Source organism: Leptopilina heterotoma, unplaced genomic scaffold, assembly GCF_015476425.1.
Source record: "Leptopilina heterotoma isolate Lh14 unplaced genomic scaffold, ASM1547642v1 Lhet_108, whole genome shotgun sequence".
NCBI lineage: Eukaryota > Metazoa > Arthropoda > Insecta > Hymenoptera > Figitidae > Leptopilina > Leptopilina heterotoma.
In genome coordinates this window covers 713,613-740,833 of record NW_025110825.1, presented here as the reverse complement: position 1 = coordinate 740,833, position 27,221 = coordinate 713,613, and the positions used below count along the sequence as shown (strand labels likewise).

The 27,221-nt window shown below is 22.4% G+C and overlaps 5 protein-coding genes across 6 annotated transcripts in view; 2 read left to right on the top strand and 3 right to left on the bottom strand.

Moving 5' to 3' along the window:
* Positions 1 to 11,932, bottom strand: part of LOC122502938 — a 29,403-nt gene extending 17,471 nt beyond the window's left edge. Inside the window, exons 1-2 of one of the 2 annotated variants that reach the window (XR_006301678.1) lie at positions 11,849 to 11,932; positions 8,737 to 9,561 (exon numbers count right to left, since the gene is read on the bottom strand). Coding sequence is in view for 1 of the 2 variants with exons in the window: in XM_043613301.1 (XP_043469236.1) it covers positions 8,797 to 9,561; positions 11,849 to 11,866 (783 nt within the window). In the remaining variant the exon portion in view is untranslated. Of the gene's footprint in view, positions 1 to 8,732; positions 9,562 to 11,848 lie in introns of those variants that run through there. The other variant, XM_043613301.1, reaches the window with a different exon arrangement.
* On the top strand, positions 2,779 to 6,189 carry LOC122502912 (proline-rich protein PRCC). Its single transcript, XM_043613249.1, has 3 exons — positions 2,779 to 3,429; positions 3,506 to 3,559; positions 5,209 to 6,189. Exons 1-3 carry the CDS (start codon positions 2,917 to 2,919, stop codon positions 6,031 to 6,033), a joined length of 1,392 nt encoding a protein of 463 aa, XP_043469184.1. The 5' UTR covers positions 2,779 to 2,916; the 3' UTR covers positions 6,034 to 6,189.
* Positions 11,933 to 12,067: 135 nt separating the features above from the next.
* LOC122502920 (FAD synthase-like) lies at positions 12,068 to 15,807 on the top strand. The gene is made up of 10 exons (XM_043613261.1): positions 12,068 to 12,392; positions 12,782 to 12,931; positions 13,042 to 13,136; positions 13,576 to 13,699; positions 13,764 to 13,876; positions 14,168 to 14,311; positions 14,386 to 14,528; positions 14,700 to 14,906; positions 14,990 to 15,181; positions 15,347 to 15,807. The coding sequence occupies exons 2-10, from the start codon at positions 12,820 to 12,822 to the stop codon at positions 15,603 to 15,605; spliced, it is 1,389 nt and encodes a 462-aa protein (XP_043469196.1). The 5' UTR covers positions 12,068 to 12,392; positions 12,782 to 12,819; the 3' UTR covers positions 15,606 to 15,807.
* Positions 15,808 to 16,626: 819 nt separating this feature from the next.
* On the bottom strand, positions 16,627 to 23,521 carry LOC122502704 (putative odorant receptor 92a). The gene is made up of 7 exons (XM_043612874.1): positions 23,445 to 23,521; positions 22,993 to 23,205; positions 18,815 to 19,180; positions 18,167 to 18,541; positions 17,727 to 17,931; positions 17,024 to 17,179; positions 16,627 to 16,867 (listed from the first exon to the last, which is right to left on the bottom strand). Exons 1-7 carry the CDS (start codon positions 23,519 to 23,521, stop codon positions 16,820 to 16,822), a joined length of 1,440 nt encoding a protein of 479 aa, XP_043468809.1. The 3' UTR covers positions 16,627 to 16,819.
* Positions 23,522 to 25,165: 1,644 nt separating this feature from the next.
* LOC122502694 (putative odorant receptor 92a) lies at positions 25,166 to 27,012 on the bottom strand. Its single transcript, XM_043612862.1, has 4 exons — positions 26,876 to 27,012; positions 26,175 to 26,288; positions 25,745 to 25,900; positions 25,166 to 25,213 (listed from the first exon to the last, which is right to left on the bottom strand). The coding sequence occupies exons 1-4, from the start codon at positions 26,903 to 26,905 to the stop codon at positions 25,166 to 25,168; spliced, it is 348 nt and encodes a 115-aa protein (XP_043468797.1). The 5' UTR covers positions 26,906 to 27,012.
* Between the last annotated feature and the right edge of the window lie 209 nt (positions 27,013 to 27,221).

Here is a 27,221-nt window from a genome sequence, read left to right as displayed (position 1 = left end):
TTTCTAGAAATAATACATTTTTTTTCTAATTTTACGATAGATTTGGAAAATTCTAATATATTTCTGGGGAGATTAAAAATGAAATTGAAATTGAAATTTCGGTGGGGGAAAATTATATGCACGTGATGTGAAACTGTATGGAACGATAAGCAAACGACGGCCCTGGTTGCATTTGAAACTCTGTTAACTCTCCGAATATTAGCTCGTCGAGCCAGATTAACCCCATTGTGCCCTGTTGAAAATGATGACATCACTATTAAACTCCCGTCGGATTCCGGAAATTGATTAAACTATCAAATTAGCTCTACTAATATCTACACATCAACGTCAAAACTGCCTATATTCGAGATTCGCTCCAAAATAATATGCGAAACTTCATCAAGATCCAAACAAAACTTATATTAATAGTTAATTTAAGTATTTGCGATTTCATCATCGATAAAATCAAACTATATCATCGTCTTTATTGATAATAACCGAGAAATTTCCTTCTTATAATTACTACATTCTTTTTTATAAAAAAATAACTATTTTATAATTACTTTTTAATAAAATATTTTATTTTTTAAGAAAATAATTATTAGTTAGAAAAATAATTTTTGTTTCACGGTTTTTTAATATAAACGTAATTTAAAAAAAACAATTCTAATTCAATTAAAAATAACCGAGAAAATTCGTCCTTATACTTATTATATTATTTTTTATAAAAAAATAACTATATTATAATTACTTTTTAATAAAATAATTTTAGTTGTACGGTTTTTCAATATAAACGTAATTTAAAAGAACAAATTAATTCGAATTCAATTAAAAAAAAATAGTCAATTTACTACACTGAGAAAAAAATTTAAAATCCAAAAATATGTTTGAACATATTTTATAATTGAATTAAACGGAAATTTTATTGAATCAAACTTATGTACTGAATCAAAATTACTATGTTTAATTCAAACATAATTTTTGATTGACTAACAAAGATAATTATGTTTGATTCAAATATTCTATTTTCTCAGTGTACGAGAATTATAATATAATATATAAATAAAATATATATTATATATATTTATTCAACAAATACGAGATATATTTTACAAAAAAAGTGTATAAATAAAAATAAAATAATTCGAAACAGAGAAAAATTAGCTGACAGCTCCTATTAATTATAATTAAGTGACGAAAATAATTAAAACAAAAATTAAATAATTTTTTACAGTCAAAAAATTTTAACACAGTGAAAATAAATTATTTGATTATTCAAAAATATTTTTTCACAATTTTTAAAGTGGAAAATTCATTGCTTTTAATTGAAAATTAATCGATTGTAAATTATTCATGAAACTAATGTTCTGAACGTTTTGAAATAAACGAAATTTATTTTTTTCTTCTACAAATTAAATTTTTATTACAATAATTTCGCGTCACTGTCAGAAAAATTAATTCTATAATTTTTGTAACTTTTATATTTGAATCTAAAATAATTTAATTCTTTTACAGAATGATGCATTTAAATCAAAGAATATTAATAAAATTTTTTAACATAATTGAATTATTTTAACCATTTTTATAAAGATTTATAAAAATATTAAAAATAATTGAATTCCTACGAAGAATTTTATAAGAGTATAATAAGAGTTTATAAGAGTAATTGAATTCTTTTGTAAAGAATTCTATTATACATTTTTGAAAATAATTAAATTCTTTCCAGAAATTCAATTGAAATTGTATTAAAAGTAATTAAATTATTGTAGACAATTTTAACAAAATTGTTTAACATAATTGAATTCTGTAGAAGAATTTTATAAAGATTTATGAAAATATTTAAATGCTTTTGAGAAATGTTATTAAAATTATAATTAAAATAATTGAATTCATATTAAAAATTTTATTATTTATGAAAATAATTGAATTTTTGTGAATAATTTTATTTAAATTTTTGAAATTTGGAATGGAATTGCCTCGAAGAATATTAATACAATTTTTTAACACAATTAAATTCTTGTGAAAAATTTTTTAATTTATGAAAATAATTGAAATCCTACGAAGAATTTTATTAAAATTAATAAAATTCTTTGGAGAAGTGTAATTGCAATTGTCATCAAAATAATTGAATTCCTGTGAAAAATTTTTTAATTTAGGAAAATAATTGAAATCCTACGAAGAATTTTATTAAAATTAATAAAATTCTTTCGAAAAATTTAACTGAAATTGAATTAAAACTAATTGAATTATTTTAAATAATTTGATTAAAATTTATTTTAAAATAATTATTTATTATTATTTGTGGAACATAATTTAATTAACAATTTAATAAATAATTTTAATAAATAATTGCTTTTTGTTGAATCCATTTTCGAAAATTATTTTATTGTAATAAATAATAAATGAAATACCTAAATTAAAATAAATAATTGAAATATGTAAATAAATTAATTAAATAATTAAATATAAATTCAATTAGAGATTTATTTTTGAAAGCCCTGCTGATAATTGAAATTCGGAAATACACCCGTGTGTGAATAAAGATCTTCATCAGGGGCTCAATAACCAGGAATAGAATAATTACGAAAATCGCCCTATTTTTAAAGAATAATTTCTATTGTAACTAACAATAATAAGGAAAGTGTCAAAAATAAATGATTAAAAATTGAAAATTGAATAATATTTAATTAAAAAATTAGCAATCACAAAGAAATTTGAATTCAAATCTTTCGCGCGCAATTTTGACATTTACTTGCGCGCCGCCTAACAACCATAACCGAAATTTCTAAAAAAAAAAGGTTATGTTTTTCATGGTTCTGCCCTTGTCAAAACTCTCCGAAAATTAAGTGATTTTTCTCTCTAAAAAAGAAACGAAAAAAAGTTAAAAACTACTTTTATAATAAATTTAGAACCTAAGGAAAGAAAAGTCGTGGAAAAATGAGCCTCGCAGGTCTCGTAGCTTATGGAAGTAGTGATGAAAGTAGTGACGACGAGGAGGTTATAACAAACCAAGATACAAATAAACAATTATCAAAAACAACAGAAATTAATGCTGTAAAATGTGTAGAAAATAAAAATAATAAAACTGAAAGAAATGAGGAAATATTGGATAATTCCGATAATGTACCGGAAACGAATGCACAAATTCCCACGATACAAAGTGTTCCAGTTGCTGAAAAATCATTACCAAACGAAAATAGGAGTCGTATAAATTTACCAATTCCAAAAACACTTCAACCGGAAAAGAATATTAATTCCTCACTTGATTCTCAAAACAATGGTACGATTAATTTTAACATTTTACCACAACCAAAGCACAAGGAAATTGCAAATTCGACAATAGAGGATGACGATTATTTTCCTCCTCAAAAAGTGCCTTTGGACTTTATAGAAAAGCCAGAGAAAAAAGAAAAGGGTCCTGTGAAAATATCTGTACCTTCTCTTTCTGATGTAGGTATTATAATGTAAATATAATTAATAAATTATCTAACTGCTAATAATTTATATTTAAATTTATTCCCTTTAGTTCAAGGACCTCGACAAGGAGAAGGAAGCAAAATCCAGAATTAAACCATCACAAGTAAATGTTATTGAATATTTTATTTATTTCTGTATTTACTTTTAAACTAATATGAAAGCAATTTCTGTTTAATTATTAATTGAATTAATTAATGAATAAATAATTAATTATTCAATTACTATTTAAAAGTAATTTCTAATTGCACGATTTAAGAAAATTTATTTCATCATAAGAATTTAATTATTTTCAAAAGTAATAAAATTCTTCGAAGAAATTCAATTATTTTTAAAAATTTTAACGAATATCTCGTCAAGAATTTTTTTTTTTTCAAAAATTTGAATAAAATGCTTTGCAAAATTTCAATTATTTTTAAAAGTTTTTCGCAATTCAAAGATTTTTAATATTTACTAATTACTATTCTCATAAAAGTTACCAAAAAATTTAATTATTGAAAAAAATTTTTGATACTTCTACGAGAACATTCAATTATTTTCATAAATAATAAAATTTCATTTAGGAATTCAATTATTTTCATCACAGAATTTCAAATAATTTTAATACAATTTTAAATAAATTCCTCGAAAAATTTTATTATTATTCTTGAAAATTTTACTAAAACATGACAAAAGATTTCAAATTTAAGAAACATTTCATTATTCTATAAAATAATAAAATTCGTTGCAACGATTCAATTATTTTCATAAATAACTTTTAATTCGTCGCAGAAAATCAATTATTTTCATAAATTTTTAAGTAATTCTGCAAAAGAATTAAATTATCTTGATAAACAACGAAATTCTTCCCATAAAATCAATTATTTTAAGGAATTTAATTAAAATTCTTGCTAAAATTTCAATTATTTAAACAAAATTTAATAAAATTCTTCGCACGAATTCAATTATTTTCATAAATTATTATTTAAATTCTTTTCAGGAATTCAATTATTATTACAAAAATTTTAATGAAATTCTTCGAAAAGTTTTCAATTATTTTCAAAAATTGTTATAAAATTCTTTAATATAATAAATTTCAGTAAATTTTTAATTAAATTCCTCAAAAGAAATTAATTATTTTCAAAAGTTGTTAATAAAATTTTAAGAAAAATTCAATTATTGAAGAAATTATTCATTTTTGTATTTAAATCCAAATGTTTAGAAATAATTGAATTTTGAAAAGGTTTTAAATTCAAATCTTTGAAAATCAGAATTTTTCGTACATTTAACTAACAATAAAAAAATTAATTTAAAGAATAAAAAATAAATAAAAAAAATGTAAAATTAATTGTTTTGAAAAAGTTTAATTGAATTTTTTTTTGAAATATAACTGAAGAATTTCCAAATAGTCGAAATTTCGTAAAATTAAATTGAGAACAGATGGATTTGGAAATTCACAAAGAACTTTTTCAAAAATTATTAAGAATAATTGATTTAAAGAAAAATTCCAGTTAAAAATTCTAGAAAATAATAATTGAATTTAAATGATGAAAATAATTTCCAAGAAGTTAGAGTAACAATATTCTTACATAAAATAATAATTTTACTTATTAATTTTATCAATTTTAAGTTTAAAAAAATTTGTTAAGAGGAAAATTTTACTGTTTTCTAGGTGAAAAATTTTCCTTGTAACTTTGTAAACTTCAACGACGTTTTTCTAATTTGCACCCTATTAAAAAAAATTATTTCTCTAACAAAATATTTATCTAATTACAGAAAGGAACCGGATTATTCTCTGTTCTTCCACCGCCGAGATCAGAAATGTTATTAAAATCAAAACCAATGGTTCCCCATGTGATTTCAAAGAAGGAAATTCCCAAGAAAATATCAAAACCCCCAACGAAACCTATCGAACCAAAGAAACCAAAATCTCAAAATTCTCTAATATCCCATTACGATTCGAATTCCGACGACGAGGACAATAATTCAAAAATCGACTTCTTCTCCTTATCGACAAACGACGATATTCCTATGTCAAATATACCAATTACGGACATTGTTCAAGAAACCCTAAAAAATTCGAAACAATTCTCAAAATTGGAAACTCCCCAGCCAATGTTGATAGACGAGGAGTCAGACGAAATTCCCGACAAGAAACTCGTGAGTAATGTTATTAATTTACCAAAGGAGGAAATTATTCAAAAGAATAAAGCAGAAGTTGGACCTAAATTACCTGTACCCGAGCAAGAGTACAATATTGATTCAACCGGTAATCTTGTCTTTGATGAAAAGGCAATTGAATATCTTTGCGGTAAGCGCGGCGCAAAAAGGAAGAATAAAGAATTTAATGATGTTGATATCATTGATATTAATGGGGAGGATATTAAACCAGACGAGCGTGAATGGATGGTGAAGGCATTGACTGAAGAGCCAGTGACGAGGCCAATTTCACAAGGAGCCGGACCAAGTGGTCAATCAAAAAAGAAACATCAAATTACTTATTTGGCACATCAAGCGAAAGCCATGGAGGTCGAACTCAAAAATCAATGGGCGCAAAATAAACTCACGCGACAACAAACTCAATCTAAATATGGATTTTAGTTTTCAATTTTCAATGTTAATTTTTTCAATATAATTATTATTTTCTAGTTTAAATCATAATTTGTTCTTTTTTGTTTCAATTTATCCAAACTAATTAAATTGAAACAATCATTAAATGTACGTAAATTGTTTTAATGTAAAAAATGTAAAGTATTAAAAGTATTTTTACTAAGTTTTCCGTTTTTTTTTTAATTTTGCGAAATTCTACTTAATAGAAAAATTAATATATATTTTGATAATTGACAGGACAATAATATCAATCATAAAACGTAATAAATTCGACAATAATTTACTTTGATTATGTCAATAATCAATATTAATAATCGTTGGTATTTCGGATTGTTTCGTTTTCTAATATTCTTGATCATTTTTCTTTCTTTCGTAAGTTTCTTCATTTGTTTTATATTATTGTATTTTTTTAAATTTAAATTAATCATAGAAATTAAAAAAAATAATTTAATTTAAAACAATTTTGTTTAATTTCTTATTTAAATTATCTTCAAAATAAGGACTATAATTCTAGAATTATTATTTACTACTTCGTTAGTTATAAAATTACAAAATTGTGAGAAAAATTTATAAATTATTTTAATTTCCATAATTCGTGTTAATAAGTGAATTTTAATTAATTTTAAAAGATAACATTTTTGTTAAGAACAAAATTTTGCAAATTTTATGTTTTGAATTTACAATTTAATTCTTTCATAGAATATTATTAAAATTTTTGAAAATAATAATTAAATTCCTTCGAGAAATTTAATGGAAATTGTGTTGAAAGTAATTGAATTATTATAAAGATTTTTATTAAAATTTATTAAAAAATAATTTAATTTTTTCCAAAATGTTTAAATAATAAAATTGTAATAAAAATAATTTAAATCCTGCGATGAATTTTATTATTTATGAAAATAATGTAAATAATTTGATTTTATTAAAATTTACGAAAATAATTGAATTGTCAGGAAGAATTTTATTAAAACTTTTAAAATAATTCAATTCTTTCCAGAAATTTAATATAAATTGTATTTAAAGTAATTCAATTATTGTAGAGAGTTTTATCAACATTTTTCAACATAATTGAATTATTTTGAAGAATTTTGTGAAGATTTAAAAAAATAATTGAATTCTTTTGAGAAATTTTATTTAAATAATTAAAATGAAAATAATTAAAATCCTACGAACAATTGTTTCAAAATTTTTAAAATTTGTCAAATTTTCTCAAGAAAGTTAATTGAAATTGTAATGGAAATAACTGAATTTCTGTGAAGAATTTCAAAATTTATGAAAATATGTAATTAAAATCCTACGAAGAATTTTATTAAAATTAATAAAATTAATTATTTAAATTAAATTCAATTATTGAATAGAATTTTATCAAAATTTTTGTAAAATATTTGAATTTTATCAAAGAATTACATTAAAATTTATAAAAGTAATAAAATTTTTTACAGAAATTTTTTTTGAAAATTATAATGAAATTAATTAAATTCCTGTAAAGAATTTTATTATTTATGAAAATATTAAAAACTGTACGAAAAGGTTTATTATTATTTTTAACATTAATTAAATTCTTTCGAGAAATTTAATTGAAGTTGTATTGAAATTAATTGGTTATTGAGAATTTTATCAAAATTTTCCAAAATAATTGAATTTTATTTAATATTTGTAAAAAATAATAAAATCTTTAAGAAAAAATTGTTTATTTATGACAATAATTTAATTTCTACGAAGAATTTTATTATTTACCAAAATAATTGAATTCTTTCGTTGTTATTTATGAAAATAATTGTCACGAAGAATTTTAATAAAATTATTGAAAATAAAATTTTTCCCGTAATTTAATTGAAATTGTATTGAAAATTTAAAAGTAATTTAATTATTGTAGTTAATTTTATCAAAATTTTTGAACATAATTGAATTCTTTTGAAAAATTTTATTAAAATTGCCATGAAAATAATCGAATTCTTTTGAAGAATTTTATAAAGATTTATAAAAATAGTTGGATTCTTTTTAGAATATTTTTGAAAATGTAATGAAAATAATTGAATTCCTGTGACGAATTTTAATATTTATGAAAGTAACTGAAATCTCATGAAGAATTTTTATTATTTATGAAAATATTAAAAATTCTACGATTAAAATTTTAATGAAAATAATTGAATTCTTGTGAAGAATTTTAATATTTATGAAAATAACTGAAATCCTATGAAGAATTTTATCAAAATCTTTGAAAATATTTGAATTTTATCGAATAATTGTATTAAAATTTATAAAAATAATTAAATTCTTTCGAAAAATTTGTTTATTTATGAAAATAATTAAATTTCTACGAAGAATTTTATTATTTTCAAAAATAATTGAATTATTTCGAAGAATTTTATTAAGAGTTTTGAAAGTACATAATTGAATTTATTCAAAGAATGTTGTAAAAAAATTTATAATAAAAAAAGATAATAATTAATTTGTTAATAAGGGGTTTTAATTCTTTAAAAAAAATTTTAATTTATTTAAAAGCAAACGCTTTTAAATTTCAAATCTAAAATAATTCAAAAATTAAATTTTGTATTCGAAAATAAAAAATTTCTAATTTGCATAATAATAATAAATTAAATACGGCGTTTCGTGCACTAGCGCGCGTAATATATTCTGGTATAAAGTAATAAATATAGTAAAAAGTAAAAATTTTGACAATAATTCACTTACTTTTGTTTATTATCTTCTTTGGGTATAAAAATAGAAAACTGTACAACTATTGATTCGGTATCACGTAAGTCTCTCCACAACCATTTTCTCGATTTTCTCCAATTCCTTCTTCTTACTTTCCAATGCTGCTTTCGCTTGTAATAAATTTGGCGGCAATTCTGCGTATTTATTCAATTGTTTATTTAATTCCGTTAATTCGATCAATTTCTCCATGCAAATATCCGATGTTTTTATAATTACATCAGGATGTAAATCATTAATATTCAAATCCTTCAATTGCTCATTCATTTTAGCAACTTTATTTCGATATGTCTCTAATTTCGAAAGAATTAGTAATCGTTCGGATTCCTCGTTCTTCTCGTCATTCAATTGAATAATTTTTCTCTCCAACGAATTTATTGAATTCTTCATTGAATCCAATTTTTCTTGCATTCTCTTATATTTTTTGAAAGCAATATCGTAATTCATTTTAAATTCAGCTTCGTCGCGTGCTTTCTTTTTCGTTTCCAATTCCTTTTGTTGCATGTGTATTTCTAATGTTGAGAGATCCATGTCAGTTAGTCCTTCGATTTTCAAAATATCACAAACTTTATTGAGACCATCTTTAATATCGTTTGGTAATGATTTCAATTCAATGCCAATTTCTTTTAAAAATGATGAGATTTCATTTTCGAGTGCGATATTTTCAGCTACACTCTCAACAATCACGTCGTTGAGTATTTTTAATTTTTCTTGCATCTCAGGAATAACGTCGCCATCGAATTGTCGCGAATCCAAAGAAACTGCTGAACTGTTGTTGGAACTCAGCGTTGAATTGCGATTAATCTGAAAATTAAAAGAGAATTTGAAATTATAACTTTAAATAATTTAATTTCGTAAAATTGGTTAAATTTTATATTAACGAAAAAGAAATTTACATTTTTAGTGAATAAAACTTATTATTTTAATAAAATTTTTTTAAATAAAATTAAATTTTTTCAAGACATTTAATTGCTCTTGTATATTAAAAATAATTCAATTATTATTGTAGAGTTTTATCAAATTTTCTGATAATTTTTCTTTCTTTCGATAGTTTTTCTTTTGTTTTATAGGGTAACTGCACCAATTGCCGAGGGTGCTCCAATTGTCGAGGATAATAATTTTCTTTTTTAGATAAATAGTATAATATATAATATTTAAGAACAAAAAAAATTTCTAAATAATCTTTGTATTTTCAACTGTATATTTATATGTACAAATTTCGTAGCGATTCTACTAAAATAATTATTTAATTAATATTATAATTCACTGCTGTGAAATTTACACGAATCTCCATTTTCTTAATACTTCAGGTTGATTAAAACAGATTTTTAGAAATGCAAATTAAACGTATTTATAATGACTTTTTGTGTACAAAATTATTATTATAATTTTGTACACGAACTAAATTAATTTTGTATGCATGTTTTTTTGTTAAAAAAAAATATTTAATATTTTTTAAAAGCAAATCATCGGTATTTGGTTCCTTTTTTTTGACAGTTCCATTTTTCGAGGTAATGACTCGAAAATTGGTGTAGTCACTTTTTTCGCTGATGCACCATTTATTGATGGTTAAGTGTTTATTTACTAAACGTCAAACATAAATGCCAAACATTAATTATAGGTACAGAGAAAAAGAAAAAAAATGCTCCAAAAATTTACAACCAACAGAAAATAATCAACAAAAAAAACGAGGAAGACCGAAAAAAAATTAATAAAAAAATGCATTATTTAAAACTAAAAAATTTTATACTATAGTTTAATTATAATTAACCATTATATTTACAGTTCGTAGGTAATAAAAGTTTATTTTATTCGTTTACAAATTTAATGTGACTTAAATTAATTTATTTTTTCAATTAATGTCTGATTAACAAAATTGATTAAATTTAATTAACTTATATTTATAAAAGTTTAAAAAACAGTTAAATAATTTTCTGTCCTGTATCATCTACTATAAACATGTTTTATATCGATATTATAAATTATTCAATTATAGTTAAATAAATATATTTGTTTTCTGGTAATGTTCTATAATATTTTTATCGAAAAAATAAATATCTACTCGATTTTCTAATATCTGTACAGGTTAATTGTTAGGTTATATTGGGTTATATGTTTAAAAATGTCATACCCTCGACAATTGGAACAGACCCTCGAGAAATTAGCACAAGACCATCGACAAATGGTGCTTTTGCTCGATTGACTTTTAAATATATTTTTTGCTTAACAATTTAGTTTATATTAAAACAATAAATATGAATATTAAACATTATTAGATCCTTCGTCCAAATATACAAAAATCAAATTTTAAAGTGCATTTACTTCCGAGAAAAAAAATGTCAAAGTCGCATGTTGCCTAAAACCCTCGACAATTGGTACAGTTACCCTATTATTGTATTTTTTTAAATTTAAATTAATTGTAGAAACTAAAAAAAATTTAATTAATTTAAAACAATTTTGTTTAATTTCTTATTTAAATTATCTTCAAAATAAGAACTATAATTCTAGAATTTTTATTTACTACTTCATTAGTTTTAAAATTCAAAAATTGCGAGACTTTTGTAAATTTTATGTTTGAATTTACAACAATTTAATTCTTTCATAGAATATTTTATCGAATTAATTAGAATTTTATCGAAGAATGTTATTAAAATTTATAAAAATAATTAAATTTATACGAAATATTTGTTTATTTATAAAAATAATTAAATTCTTTTGAAGAATTTTATGAAGATTTATAAAAATAATTGGATTCTTTTGAGAAATTTTGGAACTCAGTGTTAAATTATTATAATTAATCTGAAAATTAAAGAATAATTTGAAATTATAACTAAATAATTTAATTTCGCAAAATTGGTTAAATTTTATATTAACAAAAGAGGAATTTCCATTTTTACCGAAATAAAACTTGTTATTTAATAACATTGAAAAATAATTATACCCTATAGTAAATAATTATATTCGTAAATTCTAATTAATTATCATTTTTACGAAATGTTTTATTTTGTGCCGTAAATTATAAATAAAAAGATTAGAATTCAAAAAAATTTGAGGTTATGTTTCGAAAATATTGAAAACAATGATGGTTTACCTCTTGGGTGAAATCCATTTTTCAATTTTGTCTCTTTCCTTCAATCGATAATATTAATATTACTAAAATACGGTATTTCAATAATTTTTCACTTAAAAAAATAACTTTAATTTGTAAAATAACATTAAATGTTTGACAGTTGTATAAACAAATTTTCAACGGAAAATGAGAAGCGCCTCTGGTGTCGTTGTTCAAGAACTATAATGATTGTGATCACGTGACCAACAAAAGTGTCATGGCGCCGCGCATGGTTGTCAACAAAAATGAGATCTCCGGAAATTTTTATTTATAACTTTTGCTGATTCAATTATTTTCCAATGTATTATCACAATTTTTTTATATAATTTTACATTCTGTAATTATTTAAGACTGTTTACAAAATTTCAAGTTGAATTTTTATAACCTTACAACCTTGGAAGTGACCGTCAGATGACCGTCAAATTGTCAAATATGTTTTTTATATTATATTTATAAATATTTATTAGTGGACATGGTGGATTTAAAATTTGTAAAATTATAGTTTATTAAGAGGAACAATATAGTTGTAAGTACTTTGAATTTTTTTCATATTTTTAAGTAAATGGTTAACATAACCTAGATTTTTAACTTTATTTTGTTTTCCTTATTTAGGTTTTTGAGAAATATTTTGCTAATTTATCTGTATTATTAGTTATTACTTTATACACTATTTTTTGTTTCTTTCAATTATTGTTTAATTTCCTTACAGTTGACTATTTTTTTAATTCTACGATTAAAATTGTAACATTTAATTTTTCTACATTGGTTTTGTTATTATGATTGTTTCTGTAGTTTTTTTTGTGGATTTTAATTTTTTCAATGATTTTAAGAATTTTAATTTCATTTCTAATGGTTTAATATAATTTTAGTAGTTTTAATATAATTTTAATATTCTAGTTTCGATTTTAATTTCAGATTGAAAATTCTGGTGGTAAAAAGATTTATTTTTAAAAATGCAGTCTCATCGAGCTTTCTATATTTTTGGATTTAATGTGCAAAATTATTTAAAAATAATTCGGCGTTTAAATTGTACCCTCAGTAATCATCACACTGCCGGAATACTCAGTGAGTATAATATAATTTATTGCAGCCAATAATTATTAGTTTAATTACTAAAATTACAAAATCAATAAAAATAGAAATTTCAAAAAAATTAAATTATTATTTTTTTCCAGTAATTGGCGATGAAATTCTAAAAGCACAAGTAAAAGACACGAATTCTCATTTCATATCAAATCTTCTATACAAATGTGGAGTAAAAGTGAAGAAGGTGAGTTTCGTCAATTTTATTTTTTGATCGGAATACAATTAAATTATTGATTAAATCTAAATTAATTTTTAATAGATATAAAAGATTTATATTATAAATTTAAATTAGAAAAAATTAAATTTTAGAAATAGATATATAAGTAATTAAATTTAAATTACTAATTTAGAGTAAATTAAAATTAGAGTAACATTAAATCGGAGTAAAATAACATCAGAGTAAAATTAAATTTTGTTTAAAATTAAATTAGAATAAAATTAAATCGGAGAAAAATAACATTAGAGTAAAATTAAATTTAGATTAAAATGAAATCAGAATAAAATTGGAGTAAAATGAAATTGGAATAAAATTAGAGGAAAATTTACCATTAATGAATTGTTTATATAAAAATTTTTGTTATTTTTGTTAATTTTTGTTAATTGCAAAAAATGTTTTATTGCAGATTTCTGTTTTAAGTGACGATGTCGATGAGATTGCAAACGAAATTCGCGATTTCTCCAGGAAATATACTCATGTCATCACTTCCGGTGGAATTGGACCCACTCACGATGATGTGACTTTTGAAGGTAATTTACAGTACAATTATTATTTAATATTTTAAAAGAATTTTTAACAAAAGAAATTTTGCAGGTCTCGGAAAAGCTTTTGGATGTCCACTCTATTATCATCCAACGTTAGTTGATATTGTAAAAAATAAATTCGGAGTCACGAGTGATTCTTCGCCTGGTTTCAAATTAGCCTACGTGAGTTTTTTTTTCACTCTTTTTTCCAAATAAATTAATCTAACTACAATTTTATTATTAATTATTAATAATATTATATAATAAAATATTCACACATTCCTAAACTTGTTAATAAGACACTGGATAGTAAATTATAATTTTAGTTTTTTAATTTTAGAATTGATTTGTTTACTCAGAATTGAATTAATTAGTTAATTTAATTAAAATTAATTAAAAAATTGAAATTAAATTTAATAATTAGTATTTAATAAATAATAATGTAATAAATTGGTTTAAAAAAAATATTCACAGATTCCAAAAGAGGCTTCTCTGTATTTTGGAGTAAATCACGAGACAGGCCGACCTTTGGCTTATCCTTGTATAAAATTAAAAAATGTTTGTGTTTTTCCCGGTTCACCAAATTTTCTCCGAGGATCTTTCGGCTCTTTGTACAATGTAAAAAAATATTTCAAATTTCATAACTATTGGAGAAAAAAATTATAATTTAACGTGAAGAAAATTTATTGCAGAAACTTTTCGGAACTAACAAAAATTTTGTCACCACTCAAGTTTTCTTGAATGCCAGAGAGGAAGTATTCGCCGATGCATTGACATCAGTTTCCAAAGAATTTCCACTAGTCAATTTTGGCTCCTATCCCGAATTTATACACAGGTGAATACTAAATTATTACTAAATTAATAAATTATCAATTTAATAAATTATCAAATTAATAAATTATTATTAAACTATTAAATTATGAAATTATTGTTAAATTTTTAAATTAATAATTATTAGAACATCAAAATTAGAAAAGTGATTCATAACAAAAAAAATACTTTTCAGTTATTACAGAGCACGGATTACAATTGAGAGTGACACTGAGGCCATGACGCAAAAAGCCAAAGAGAGATTTTGCAGTTTAATACCGACAAATATTTTAATTGACTACGATAGTTCTCCAATGGAAAATGTCATAATGAAATATGAACATTTTCTAGATAACCAAAAGGAAAAACGAAATTTTTACGAAAATTCCCTGCGACACATTGAGTAAATTAAATTATCGATAATTTTTCAAATATTATAAATTTCAATTTCGTTTTTATTAAATAGTTTTTTGTCTTGTTATTCAGGTATATTTATCAAGACACGGACAATGTGGGAATTTATTTCGATTCAAATGTCGAATCAACTGTAATGTTACATTTGGCTTTCGTTGCAAACAAACGAATTCTCAAGAATGGAAATAAATTGCGACTACTTTGCTTTCAAAAAGAAACACTCTCCCCTGCAGACGAGGATTTTCTCAACCAATTAATAGACACGTAAGAATCACCTCTGTATTTAATAACAAAAAAAAAAATATATCTGAACAATGGATTTAAAAAACAAAAAAGTATCTGAACAATGAATTTAAAAAACAAAAAGTAATTTGTTAAATTTCTTTTTCATAATTTCTAATCGAGAGGGAAATAAATTTTTCTTTCCAGGTACAATGCTGATATAATGCTATTTAAAGAAACGCCACAAAAAGATATTGAAGTTCTAAAATGGAAGATACCGAAATTAAAGTTTATTTTAGTGGGCGCTAAATCGGATGTGGAGAAAAGGGAAATTTACAATTTAAAAGATGACGTTTTAAATGGAATTAAAATAGAATTTCCACTAATGAATTGGACCGACACGGACGTCTGGACATTCGTGAGATCTCTTTCACTTTCCTATTGCCCTATTTACGATAAAAGTTAATTTATAAAATTCTATAAAAAAAAAATGGAAAAATTTAACTACCTCATTTTCAATGTCTTCATCTGACATTTAATTTACAGAAAAATATTTAATATAATTCTTCGACTAATTGAAATGCAAAAATAAAAAAAAAATCGAAAAAGAGTAAATATAACGTAACAGTTTGTGATACTTTGTAAATATTTAATATTTAATATAATTTTTCAGTGAGTTAAATAAAAATAATTTAAAATCGTTAATTTGTTATCATTTAAAAGTAAAAATGATATTTTACTCTAGTTATATTTTTGAAATTAGGAAAAAATTGTGAAAACTTTTTTTATATTCTTTTTTTAGTTGAAAATTTTGCCTTCGTTAATAATTTAAGTTTTCTTTATTTCGAATTAGAAAGTTTTTTTTTTTTATTTTTCCAATTATATGTAGACGAAACCAGAAGCATCGTAAAAATCCAATTCTCCAGTGCAATGCAATTCTGAATAGAAAGAACAAATGTCTTTTAAATTAAATTGAAATTGATTTAATTTAAATTTAAAATTGCTATTTCAGTTTGATATTCATTTATTTTTCTTCATTTTTCATTTACTTTCCATTCACTTTTTTTATATTTTACTCTGAATTGGTTTTTTTTTTTAAATTTTCAATATAATGGTATATTTTAAATTTACTTTTATTATAGAATAGCAATTTATTTTGTTCCTTATTTTTATTTCATATTTATTTAAAAATCAAGTTATGTATTTATTTATGAAGTTTCTTTTTTCTGTTCGCTGTTTATTTTTCGTTCATTAAACGTCAACAATTTTTATTTATTTTTGTAGACTTATATTTATATTCATATTTATATTCATAGTTATATTTATATTCACATTAACATTTATATTTTTATTTATATTTATTTTTATTTATTTTTTTTTATTTAATACTTTTTATTTTTATATTTGAAAGTGATGTATTGTTTTTTACAATTCTATTTATATTTTTATTATTTTTTCGCCATTTGTCTTTTTTGCCTTTTTTACTCTTCAGATATTAAAATTATCGGTGAAAAAAGGTTTAATATTCATTCGATTCACATTTTTTTGATTAAAAAATATTCCGTTTTTATTGAAAAGAAGGTGGAATGTTAAAAGTTTCTTTTCTTAAAAATCGATTATGTAAAACTGCAGTTACTCCTCTGTCTAAAACTCTCTCAAAATTTTTTTAACTATAAAGCATCACATGCTTTGAATGAGATTAAAGCTCGAATAAGACACTTTTAAAATCTGAAAATGAAAATTTAATTCAGAATTAATAAAATTAATCTATTCTTTGATACTCTAAAAATTGAATTTTTCCCTTTTCTTGTAAATTACAAAATACAAATATTAGAAATATTTTTCAAAATATTTTCGTTTATGCGATATTGTCAAACTGCATACCTTGAGAAACGTTTCCAGTGACATTGTAACAATTGACAAACCACTCAATTCTATTGGCTTTGCCGAACGTAATATTATGAGAATTAGAAATCTTTTCGATTTTATCGATAAATTTGTCCAATTTATTTCGTAGGCCGCGTCTGCGATGCCTGCACTCTAGAAATATATTTTATTATTTTAAATTATACTTAAAGTGTACTCACAATTAATTAACATTGATTTTAATTACTTAGTAATTATTTTAATTACCTAATTATTTTTATTAAACAAATTTTTATTAAAAATAATTACCATTAATTTTAATCTCTTAATTATTCTAATTAAAAGTAATTAATTTTAATTACTTAAAAAAATATTATCTCAAGATACAGTATTAATTACACTTGATTAAACAAATAATATAACCGAGTGTAATTAAAATATTTTATGTCTTTTCTAAAATTACTATTATCATATTTCTTTATAATTTATTATTCATAAAATAATTAATTATTTTTTTATTATTAATTAATTATTCATTTATTATTAATTAATTATTCATTTATTATTAATTAGTTATTCATTTATTATTTATTTACTATTGCTGTATATTTTTTTGTATATTTAATTTATTTATTGTACTTTTATTTGATTTTTTTTAACTGTTTACTTTCGTTGATAACTTTAATAAAAATGACCATTAACGTTGAACGATATTGTGCACCTTTCCTATCAGTTTCTGACCAAACCAACAGAAAATAAATATTTCAAATAGAAGTGTATTTGTGGATGCAACTGAGGACCAAAATTTCACTGAATTTGGATTTGCTGATGATATTTGATAAATAACCGAACACAATGCAATTATTGTAATCAGAAATATTAGAATCACCATCCAACCAAGAAGATTGTTCATTTTTTTCCCGATTCTAGAAAAATTTGAATTAAAATTTTTTAGGAATATAGAAAAATAGAGATTGGAGGAAAATTAAGAAAAGTAATTAAAATTATTAGGAAAATAAAAATAGAAATTCAAATTGTAGTCAAATAAAAATAAAAATTGAAATTTTAAATAATATTATAACTAAAAACTAATTTTAAATAATAAATTTTTAAAAGAATGTAAAAAAATAAATTTTTTAAATAAATTATAATAAAACTCACAAATAAACGTAGGAATGATGAGCCAAACATTTTTTGAGAATAATAAATTGTGTTTGACTATCGATATTATTATTTTCATCATTTAATTTATTAATTTGATATAAACGGTGCTTGATAATGTCCAATTGACCGCAAATTTTTTGCATCATTCCAATGGCGAGACCATCCAATGCAATCTGAACGTGCATCATTACTATCATTACCGATGATTCATGTAAATAAGTCATCCAAAAATTAAATTTCGAATACATATTGTACGGAGTCCAAATTTTCATCGGCATTGAATTTTCAATATTCTTCGATACCAATGTCAAAAATACAAAATTAAATACAAAATAAACGTAAGACAGTCCAAGAAGTCGTATAGAATTAATTCTGAAAACAAAGAAACGACATTTTTTTTTTGGTGGAATTTTTAAACTTTCTCTTTTATTCGAAAAAAATATTTCCAATTCCTAATTTCAGGAAATTAAATTTTCAGAAAATTAAATATTGAAAATAAAGAAAGATTTCGGTAAAAAATTTTGAGGAAATTTTTTAAGAAATTTTTGAAGAAATTAAAATTTTAGGAACATTTTGAAATAAGAAATTAGAGGAAAATTAAAATATGTAAAATAAAATTAAAATACGAAATTAAAAAAAACCAACCTATTCGAATTGTCGATTTCAATCTGCACATCAAATTCATAATCATCACAAGGTATGCATTGTTTCTTCAAAAACATATCGTCAAATTCAATAATATCATTGCGACGTAACAAAACGTAAAGAACTTTTAAATTCAATCCAAATACTGTCACGAAGAACATAACATTTTTCATCAATTCCTCAACATCGGTTGGAACAAGAATTATATAAAGTAACACTGAACCATCAAGTGTGAGAAATAGAAAAACAATTAAAAAACTATAGAAATTATACAATAAAATTGTCCATTGCGATATTAACGATTTTGGACGCCAAACACCAGAATATTGCAATATTGTAAATGAAAATTTTGCCGTATTCATATTGCTGTTTGAAATCGGTAAATGAACCATAATAATATTCGCAAAAAGAGAGAATAAAACGCAAACTATATAATTTTAAAACCCTTTTTGTTTCCACAATGCAAATCAATCTAATATTGTGTGTATATATTCTTTGTTGAAAGCAAGTTTTTCAAAGAACATCATCATTTATGAATTAGTAATTACAAGAAGCTCCTTTAAGAATATTTAATTATGTAAAAGTGCGTGCGTGTTGATAAAGCGTGTATAAAATAAATTGCAAGAAGAAAATTATAATGACGAATGTCTCGGTACATTGTTAATAATTGATTATTCCAAGAAATTTATTGGCGCGAAGTGTAGAAACTATAAGTTAAACTGTAAGTAATTTTATTTTCAGTCAGTTCAACGTCAACCTTCGTAGAGTTCTCATCATCTTTTACATTTTATCACTTTGGCTAAATAAAAGCTTTTTGACACATTGTTAATTTTGTGTATTTGTAAAAATAATCGTAACATTTTCACATAATAATGATAAATACTACACTTAATTTTTTTTCAAGACGAGAAACAACAAGGTCGAGAAAAAAAATTATTTTGAAAAGAAAAAACACGAAGGTAAAAGTAAAGTGCGTGGAGAAAAAAATTTGATTATTAGAAATACGAAATTATTCTTCAAAAATGAAAAATTAAGCATAAATTTTAATTATAATGAATTTTAATTGTAAAGTTTACAATATCAAACTGTTAAAATTTGAAAGGGAAGAAAAAAATTAATATTTTTGAAAAAGAATATCAAAAGAAACAATAAGGAGACAGAAAATTTTAAATTAAATTTTTTGAAAAAGAATACCAAAAGAAAAAGGGGAATAGAGAATTTAAAATTATGATTTTTGAAAAAGAATAGGTAATAAAAGAAGAGTGAAATGGAGAATTTTAATATAAAAATTCTATTAATGAAATCGAGATAAAAATAATTTTAAAAAGTCATTAATGACAAAATTGTCCTCTATTGCCTTTAACTACTGATTGCTAATTAAAACCGACAGAAAATGATAGTGTCTGACTAAAACTGACTTATACTACTGTTACTCGCATGAAATTAATAAAAAAAAAAGTGTTTTCGAACTGAAACTGACCTAAATAGACTTTAAATACTGATTTTTAAATAAAGAAGACACAAAATTATCGTGTCTGACTAAAAACTGACCTCTACTACTGATATTTGAACGAAAATAACAAAAAAAAGTATTTTTTTTAACTGAAAAGCATTTTAACTACCGATTCTGTCTATAACAGAATAAAAATTATTATGTCTGACTAAAAGTGACTTCTACTACTGATATTCGAACGAAAATAGTAAAAAAAGGTTAAGTTAAACTGAAACTAACTTAAATTGACTTAATTTACTGATTTTTGACTAAAATAAATTCATAATTGTCATGTTTGACTAAAACTGACTCGTACTACTTATTTTCGAACAAAAAGTATAAAAAATGTTTAGTTAAACTGAAACTGACTTAAATTGTCTTTAACTACTGATTTCTCTTTAAAATAGTTTGCAAATTATCTAGTCTGACTAAAAGTGTCTCCTACTACTAATATTCGAACAAAAATAATAAAATTACTTTCTTTATTAATAATTGAAACTGATTTTAACTATTGTTTTCAGACTAAAATCAAAAAGAAAATTTCATGTCTGACTAATACATGTTTTTACTACTGATATTAATAATAAATTAAAAAAAAAATTCTTGTCTGACTAGAACTAATTGTAATTACTGATTTCTAACTAAAACATAATAAAAATTATCGTGTCTGACTAAAACTGACTTCTACTACTGATATTTGAACGAAAATAACAAAAAAAAGTATTTTTTAATTTTTTAATTGAAAAACATTTTAACTACTGATTTATAAATAAGGCAAACACAAAATTATCGTGTCTGACTAAAAACTGACTTCTACTACTGAAATGTGAATAAAAATAATTTAAATAAGTCTTTAATGATTAAAGCTGTCCTCCATGGACTGTAACTACTGATTTCTAAATAAATCAGACAAAAAATTATCGTGTCTGACTAAAACTGACTTCTACTTGAAATATTTGAACGCAAATAATGAAAATAAAATGTTTCTTAACTAAACTTGATTTTAACTATCTACTGATTTCTGACTACCTATAACAGACTGAAAATTGTCATGTCTAATCAATAATGTCTTTCACTACTGATGTCTGTATTAAAATAATTAAAGAAAGTCATGTCTGACTAAAACTGATTTTAACTACTGAAGTTAAGAAAGAAAGAATGAAAATAATGATGTCTGTCTAAAATGGATTTTTCTACTATGCTGATATTCGAACGAAAATAATTAAAAAATATTTTTTTAGAATTATAATTATTGACTTTAATTACTAATTTCGTATCAAAACAGATTGTTAATAGTCATGTCTGATTTATTTATGTCCGAAATCAAATAAATTTAAATTTGATGAGAAAAAAACTGGGAAAAGTTAGGACGATGCCGGGAAAAAACCGTGAATTTTGTTGAACGAAAATAGTAGACACCCTGACTCGATGTTTGTATTAAAATAATTTTAAAAAATCTTGTCTGACTAAAACTGATTTTAATTGATTTTAATTACTGAGTTCTAACTAAAACATAATGAAAATTATTATGTGAAAATCTGTTTATTATAGTTAAACTGAAACTGACTTAAATTGTCTCTAACCACTGATTTCTCACTAAAATAGTTTGCAAATTATCTAGTCGGACTAAAACTGTCTTCCACTACTGATATTTGAACGAAAATAATAAAAATACTTTTTCCATTAATCACTGAAATTGATTTTAACTACTGATTTCAGACTAAAAGAAAAAAAAAATCATGTCTGACTAATACTGACTTTTACTACTGATATATGTATTAAATTTTAAAAAAAAAGTCTTGTCTGACTAAAACTGATTTTAATTGATTTTAACTACTGATTTCTAATTAAAATATAAAGAAAATTATCGTGTCTGACTAAAACTGACTTCTACTACTGATATTCAAACGAAAATAGTATAAAAATATCTAGTTAAACTGCAACTGACTTGATTTACTGATTTCTGTCTCAAATAGATTTATAATTGTCATGTCTGACTAAAACTGACATGTACTACTGGTATTTAACGAAAATGATAGAAAACTGTTCTTTCTAACTAAACTTGATTTTAACTACTAATTTCAAACAAAAACAGATTAAAAATGGTCATGTCTGACAAAAAATGACTTTTACTACTGATATTTAAACGAAAATATTAGAAAAATATTTTTATATTTTTCCTTGTTAAATTTTACTAAAATTGACTAGAATAATTTTTCTGCTTTTCATAATTTAAAAAAAATTCAGCTGGGCCTGTGTAAATGACAAAACTAATTTTGACAATATTAAATTATCAATTATTTGATTAATACAGTCAAATTTAATTAATTATTTAGTTATTATTAATATTTTAAATGTGTTTCTTAATTTCTTTACGTACAATTATATCGAGTAAGATAGAAAATAATTTTTTCAAACATTTTCAAACAACTATAATATTTTAAAATAGTAATTAATTGTATTTTTCAAAAATTCGCCGCAACTGGAGCACCCATATATTTATGTTCATAGTTATATTTATATTTTTTATATTTATTTTTATATTTATTATTGTTTTTATTTTTGTTTTCATTTCTTTTATTTAATAGTTTTTATTTTTATATTTAAAAGTGATATTTTCTTTTTACAATTCATATTTCTTTTTTTTATTATTTTTTTCGTCATTTGCCCTTTTTGCCTTTTTTACTGTTCACATATTATAACCACGGGCATCATTAATATCGTTACCATTGATTCATAAAAATAAGTCATCCAAAAATTAAATTTCGAATACATATTGAAGGGAGTCCAAATTTTCATCGGTATTGAATTTTCAATGTGCTTCGATACCATTGTCAAAAATACAAAATTGAATACAATATAAAGGTAAGCCAATCCAAGAAGACGCATAGAATTAATTCTGAAAACAAAAAAACAACATTTTTTTTTAAACTTTCTCTTATATTCGAAAAAAAATATTTCCAATTCCTAATTTCAGGAAAATAAATTTTAAGAAAATGAAATTTTGAAAATAAAGAAAGATTTCGGTAAAAATTTTAAGGAAATTTTTAAAGAAGTTTTTGAAGAAATTAAAATTTGAGGAACATTTTGAAATAAGAAATTAGAGGAAAATTAAAATACAAAATTAAAAGAACCAACCTATTTGAATTGTCGATTGCAATTTGCACATCAAATTCATAATCATCACAAGGTATGCATTGTTTCTTCAAAAACATATCGTCAAATTCAATAATTTCATTGCGATGTAGCAAAACGTAGAGAACTTTTAAATTCAATCCAAATAATGTCACGAAGAACATAACATTTTTCATCAATTCCTCAACATCGGTTGGAACAAGAATTATATAAAGTAACACTGTACCATCAAGTGTGAGAAATAGAAAAACAATTAAAAAACTATAGAAATTATACAATAAAATTGTCCATTGTGATATTAACGATTTTGGACGCCAAACGCCAGAATATTGTAATATTGTAAACGAAAATTTTGCCGTATTCATATTGCAGTTTGAAATTTGCAGTAAATGTAACATATTCGTAAAAAGAGGGAATAAAACGCGAACTATATAACTTTAAAACCCTTTTTGTTTTCACAATTCAAATCAATCTAATTTAAGAATATTAATAATAATAATAATAATAATAATATAATTAACGGTGCGTGCGTGTTAGTAAATCTTGCATAATATAAATTGCAAGGAGAAAATTATAACGACGAGTGTCTCGGAACACTGTTAATAATTGATTATTCCAAGAAATTTATTGGCGTGAAGTGTGGAAACTATAAGTTAAACTGTAAGTAATTTTATTTTCAGTCAGTTCAACGTCAACCTTCGTAGAGTTCTCATCATCTTTTACATTTTATCACTTTGGCTAAATGAAAGTTTTTTGACACATTGTTAATGTTGTGTATTTGGAAAAATATTCGTAACATTGTCACATAATAAGAATAAATACTATACTTTATTTTTTTCCATGCGAGAAAAAAATTTATGTTCAAAAAAAGAAACACAAAGGTAAACAAGTAAAGTGCGTGGAGAAAAAAAATTTGATTACTAAAAATACGATATTATTCTTAAAAATGGAAACTTTTGCATAAATTTTAATTATAAAGAATTATAATTATAAAGTTTAAAATAAAAAAATTGTTAAAATTTGAAATTAAAAAGAAGAAAGATTAAAATTATAACTTTTGAAAAAGAATAGCAAACGAAAAAGGGAAATAGAAAATTTAAATTAAAATTTTTTGAAAAAGAATACCAAAAGAAAAAGAGGAATAGAAAATTTATTATTAAGATGCTTGAAAAAGAATACTAAAAGAAAAAGGGAAACAGAAAATTAAAAATTTAAATTTTTGTAAAAAAAATACTGAAAAAAGAGGGAAAAAGAAAATTTTAAATTAAATTTTTTTTAAAAAAGAATAACAAAAGAAAAATAGAAAATTTTAAATTAAGAGTTTTAAAAAAGAATACTAAAAGAAAAAGAGAGAAAATGGAAATTTTAAATTAGAATGTTTGAAAAACAATATTAAAAAAGAGAAGAAGAAAATTTTCGAAAAAGAATAACAAAAGAAAAAGAAAAATAGAAAATTTTAAATTACGGTTTTTTGAGAAAGAATACTACAAGAATAAGGAAATAAGAAAATTAAAAATTTCAATTTTATAATAACTAGGGCAAGAAGAAAAGAATCTTAAATATTGAGAATGTTTTATTAAATAAATATTTATTTATTCACTTGAATTAATTTCAAAAATATTCTTTTTAATTAAAAAAAATTTTCCCTCCTATTATTAATTTGAAAAAAAAAATAAATACTGTAAAATTGAAGGAAAAAATTGAATTTTCTTTCAACTAAACAATCACATGGTTTGAATGAGATTGAAACTTGAATAAGACACTTTTAAAATCTGAAAATGAAAACAATTGAGAATAATAACAATAGTGAAGATTCATAATTATTCATTTCTTTAATTTCTTTTCAATTAATTTATTTTTAGTCAATTAATAAATTAATACGCTGAAAAGAAAAATTTATTTAATTCAAATAAATGATTTGATAATTCAAATAATTTATCTATCATTAAATTAATATTAACTTCAATTTAGTAATTTTAATTGAAATCGAATAAATTTTATTTGAACCGAAAATATTTCAATTTGAAGCAAATACCATTTAATTGACATGAATAAAATTCATTTGATAGTTGATACAAATAAATATTTAATTGATACAAATAAATATTTAATTGATACAAATAAATAAATAGTGAATAGAAATAAATAAGTAGAGAAGTAATCGTTGATTTGAATCAAATAAATTTTTTTCAGTTTAAATAAATGACTCTTGTAACAATAAAAAAAAAATTTTTTTCTTTTTTTGAAATTACAAATAATTTTCAAACATATTTTCGTTAATTCGAAATTGTCAAACTGCATACCTTGAGAAACGTTTCCAGTGACATTGTAACAATTGACAAACCACTTAATTCTATTGGCTTAGCAGCACGTAATATTATGAGAATTAAAAATTTTTTCGATTTTATCGATAAACTTGTCCAATTTATTTTATAGGCCACATCTGCGATTTCTGCACTCTAGAAATAAATTTCATTTACACTCGAAAATTATTTTTTACTCTGAGCACACAAATCAAAGAACTAAAAGTGCATTTACTGAAAATATAGAATTTTTGAATTTTTTTATTCAAGTATTTTTCAAATATTTGCCTCAAGTAATAATGGAATTTTGAATTGCAATTAATATTGAAAATTTTGAATTCCTTTCAATAATGTTTGCAATTTAGACCAAAAAAAAGGGAATTTTTTTTGCAAAAAGGGACAAATTAAATGTTGAAATAAAATTGAGCACCTTTCCTATCATTTTTTGACCAAACCAACAGTAGAGAAATATTTCAAATAGAAGACTATTGGTAGATGCAACGGACGACCAAAATTTCATCGAATTCATACTGGCCGTTGATATCTGATAAATAACCGAACATAGAGCAATAATTGTTATTAAAAAAATGAGAATAACCATCCAGCCGAGGAGATTATTCAATTTTTTACCCATTCTGAGAAATTAATTAGCTCATTATTATTTAATAGAATTATTATCGTTAAAAAGTAATAATTATTAATTTTTAAAATAGCTATTATTAATTAAGAATAATTATTTTTAAAAATAGTTATTATTTAAATAAAGCTTCCTCCAAAAGGAATTATATTATATCATATTATAATTATTATTATATTAAAATGGTTATTACTAAAAAAAAATATTAATTAAGAATAATGATTGTTTTTTTCACTTATAAATATTAATTTACGACTATAGATCAATATATCAAATTGTTAATTTATATACAGTAAATATTAGCTACCAATAATTAATTACCAGTTTTTAACAATTATAATTAATTTAATTTTAATTTGACGAAATAATAAGATATTATCATTTATTATTCATTTATCATACACAGTGCCTTTCGGCTACGAACGGAAATAATTAAATAATTAAAAAAATTAAATAACAATTAATTATCAGTAAACAATTAATTCTCCACTTACAAATAGACGTAAGAATGATGATTCATACATTCCTTGAGAATAAGAAATTGACTTGACGAATCAATATCGTCTTTTTCCATATTCAATTTATTAATTTGATATAAACGGTGCTTGATAATGTCCAATTGACCACAAATTTGTTGCATCATTCCAATGGCAAGACCATCCAATGCAATCTGTGCGTGCATCATTATTATCATTACCGATGACTCATGTAAATAAGTCATCCAAAAATTGAATTTCGAATAAATATTGTAAGGTGTCCAAATTTTCATTGGCAATGAATTATAAAGGTCTTTCGATACCAATAACAAAATAACGAAATTAAATACAAAATACATGTAAC

Coding starts and splice junctions, on each gene's coding strand:
- LOC122502912 (XM_043613249.1), top strand. CDS start 2,917: ATGAGCCTCGCAGGTCTCGTAGCTTATGGAAGTAGTGATGAAAGTAGT. Junction 3,430..3,505: donor CTGTACCTTCTCTTTCTGAT/GTAGGTATTATA, acceptor TATTCCCTTTAG/TTCAAGGACCTCGACAAGGA. Junction 3,560..5,208: donor CCAGAATTAAACCATCACAA/GTAAATGTTATT, acceptor ATCTAATTACAG/AAAGGAACCGGATTATTCTC.
- LOC122502920 (XM_043613261.1), top strand. CDS start 12,820: ATGCAGTCTCATCGAGCTTTCTATATTTTTGGATTTAATGTGCAAAAT. Junction 13,877..14,167: donor CTGGTTTCAAATTAGCCTAC/GTGAGTTTTTTT, acceptor AAATATTCACAG/ATTCCAAAAGAGGCTTCTCT. Junction 15,182..15,346: donor CTCAACCAATTAATAGACAC/GTAAGAATCACC, acceptor TTTTCTTTCCAG/GTACAATGCTGATATAATGC.
- LOC122502704 (XM_043612874.1), bottom strand. CDS start 23,521: ATGTTTTTGAAGAAACAATGCATACCTTGTGATGATTATGAATTTGAT. Junction 17,932..18,166: donor CATCATTCCTACGTTTATTT/GTGAGTTTTATT, acceptor AAATTTTTCTAG/AATCGGGAAAAAAATGAACA. Junction 16,868..17,023: donor CACTGGAAACGTTTCTCAAG/GTATGCAGTTTG, acceptor TTTCATTTTCAG/ATTTTAAAAGTGTCTTATTC.
- LOC122502694 (XM_043612862.1), bottom strand. CDS start 26,905: ATGTATGAATCATCATTCTTACGTCTATTT. Junction 26,289..26,875: donor CATCATTCTTACGTCTATTT/GTAAGTGGAGAA, acceptor GTTATTTATCAG/ATATCAACGGCCAGTATGAA. Junction 25,214..25,744: donor CACTGGAAACGTTTCTCAAG/GTATGCAGTTTG, acceptor TTTCATTTTCAG/ATTTTAAAAGTGTCTTATTC.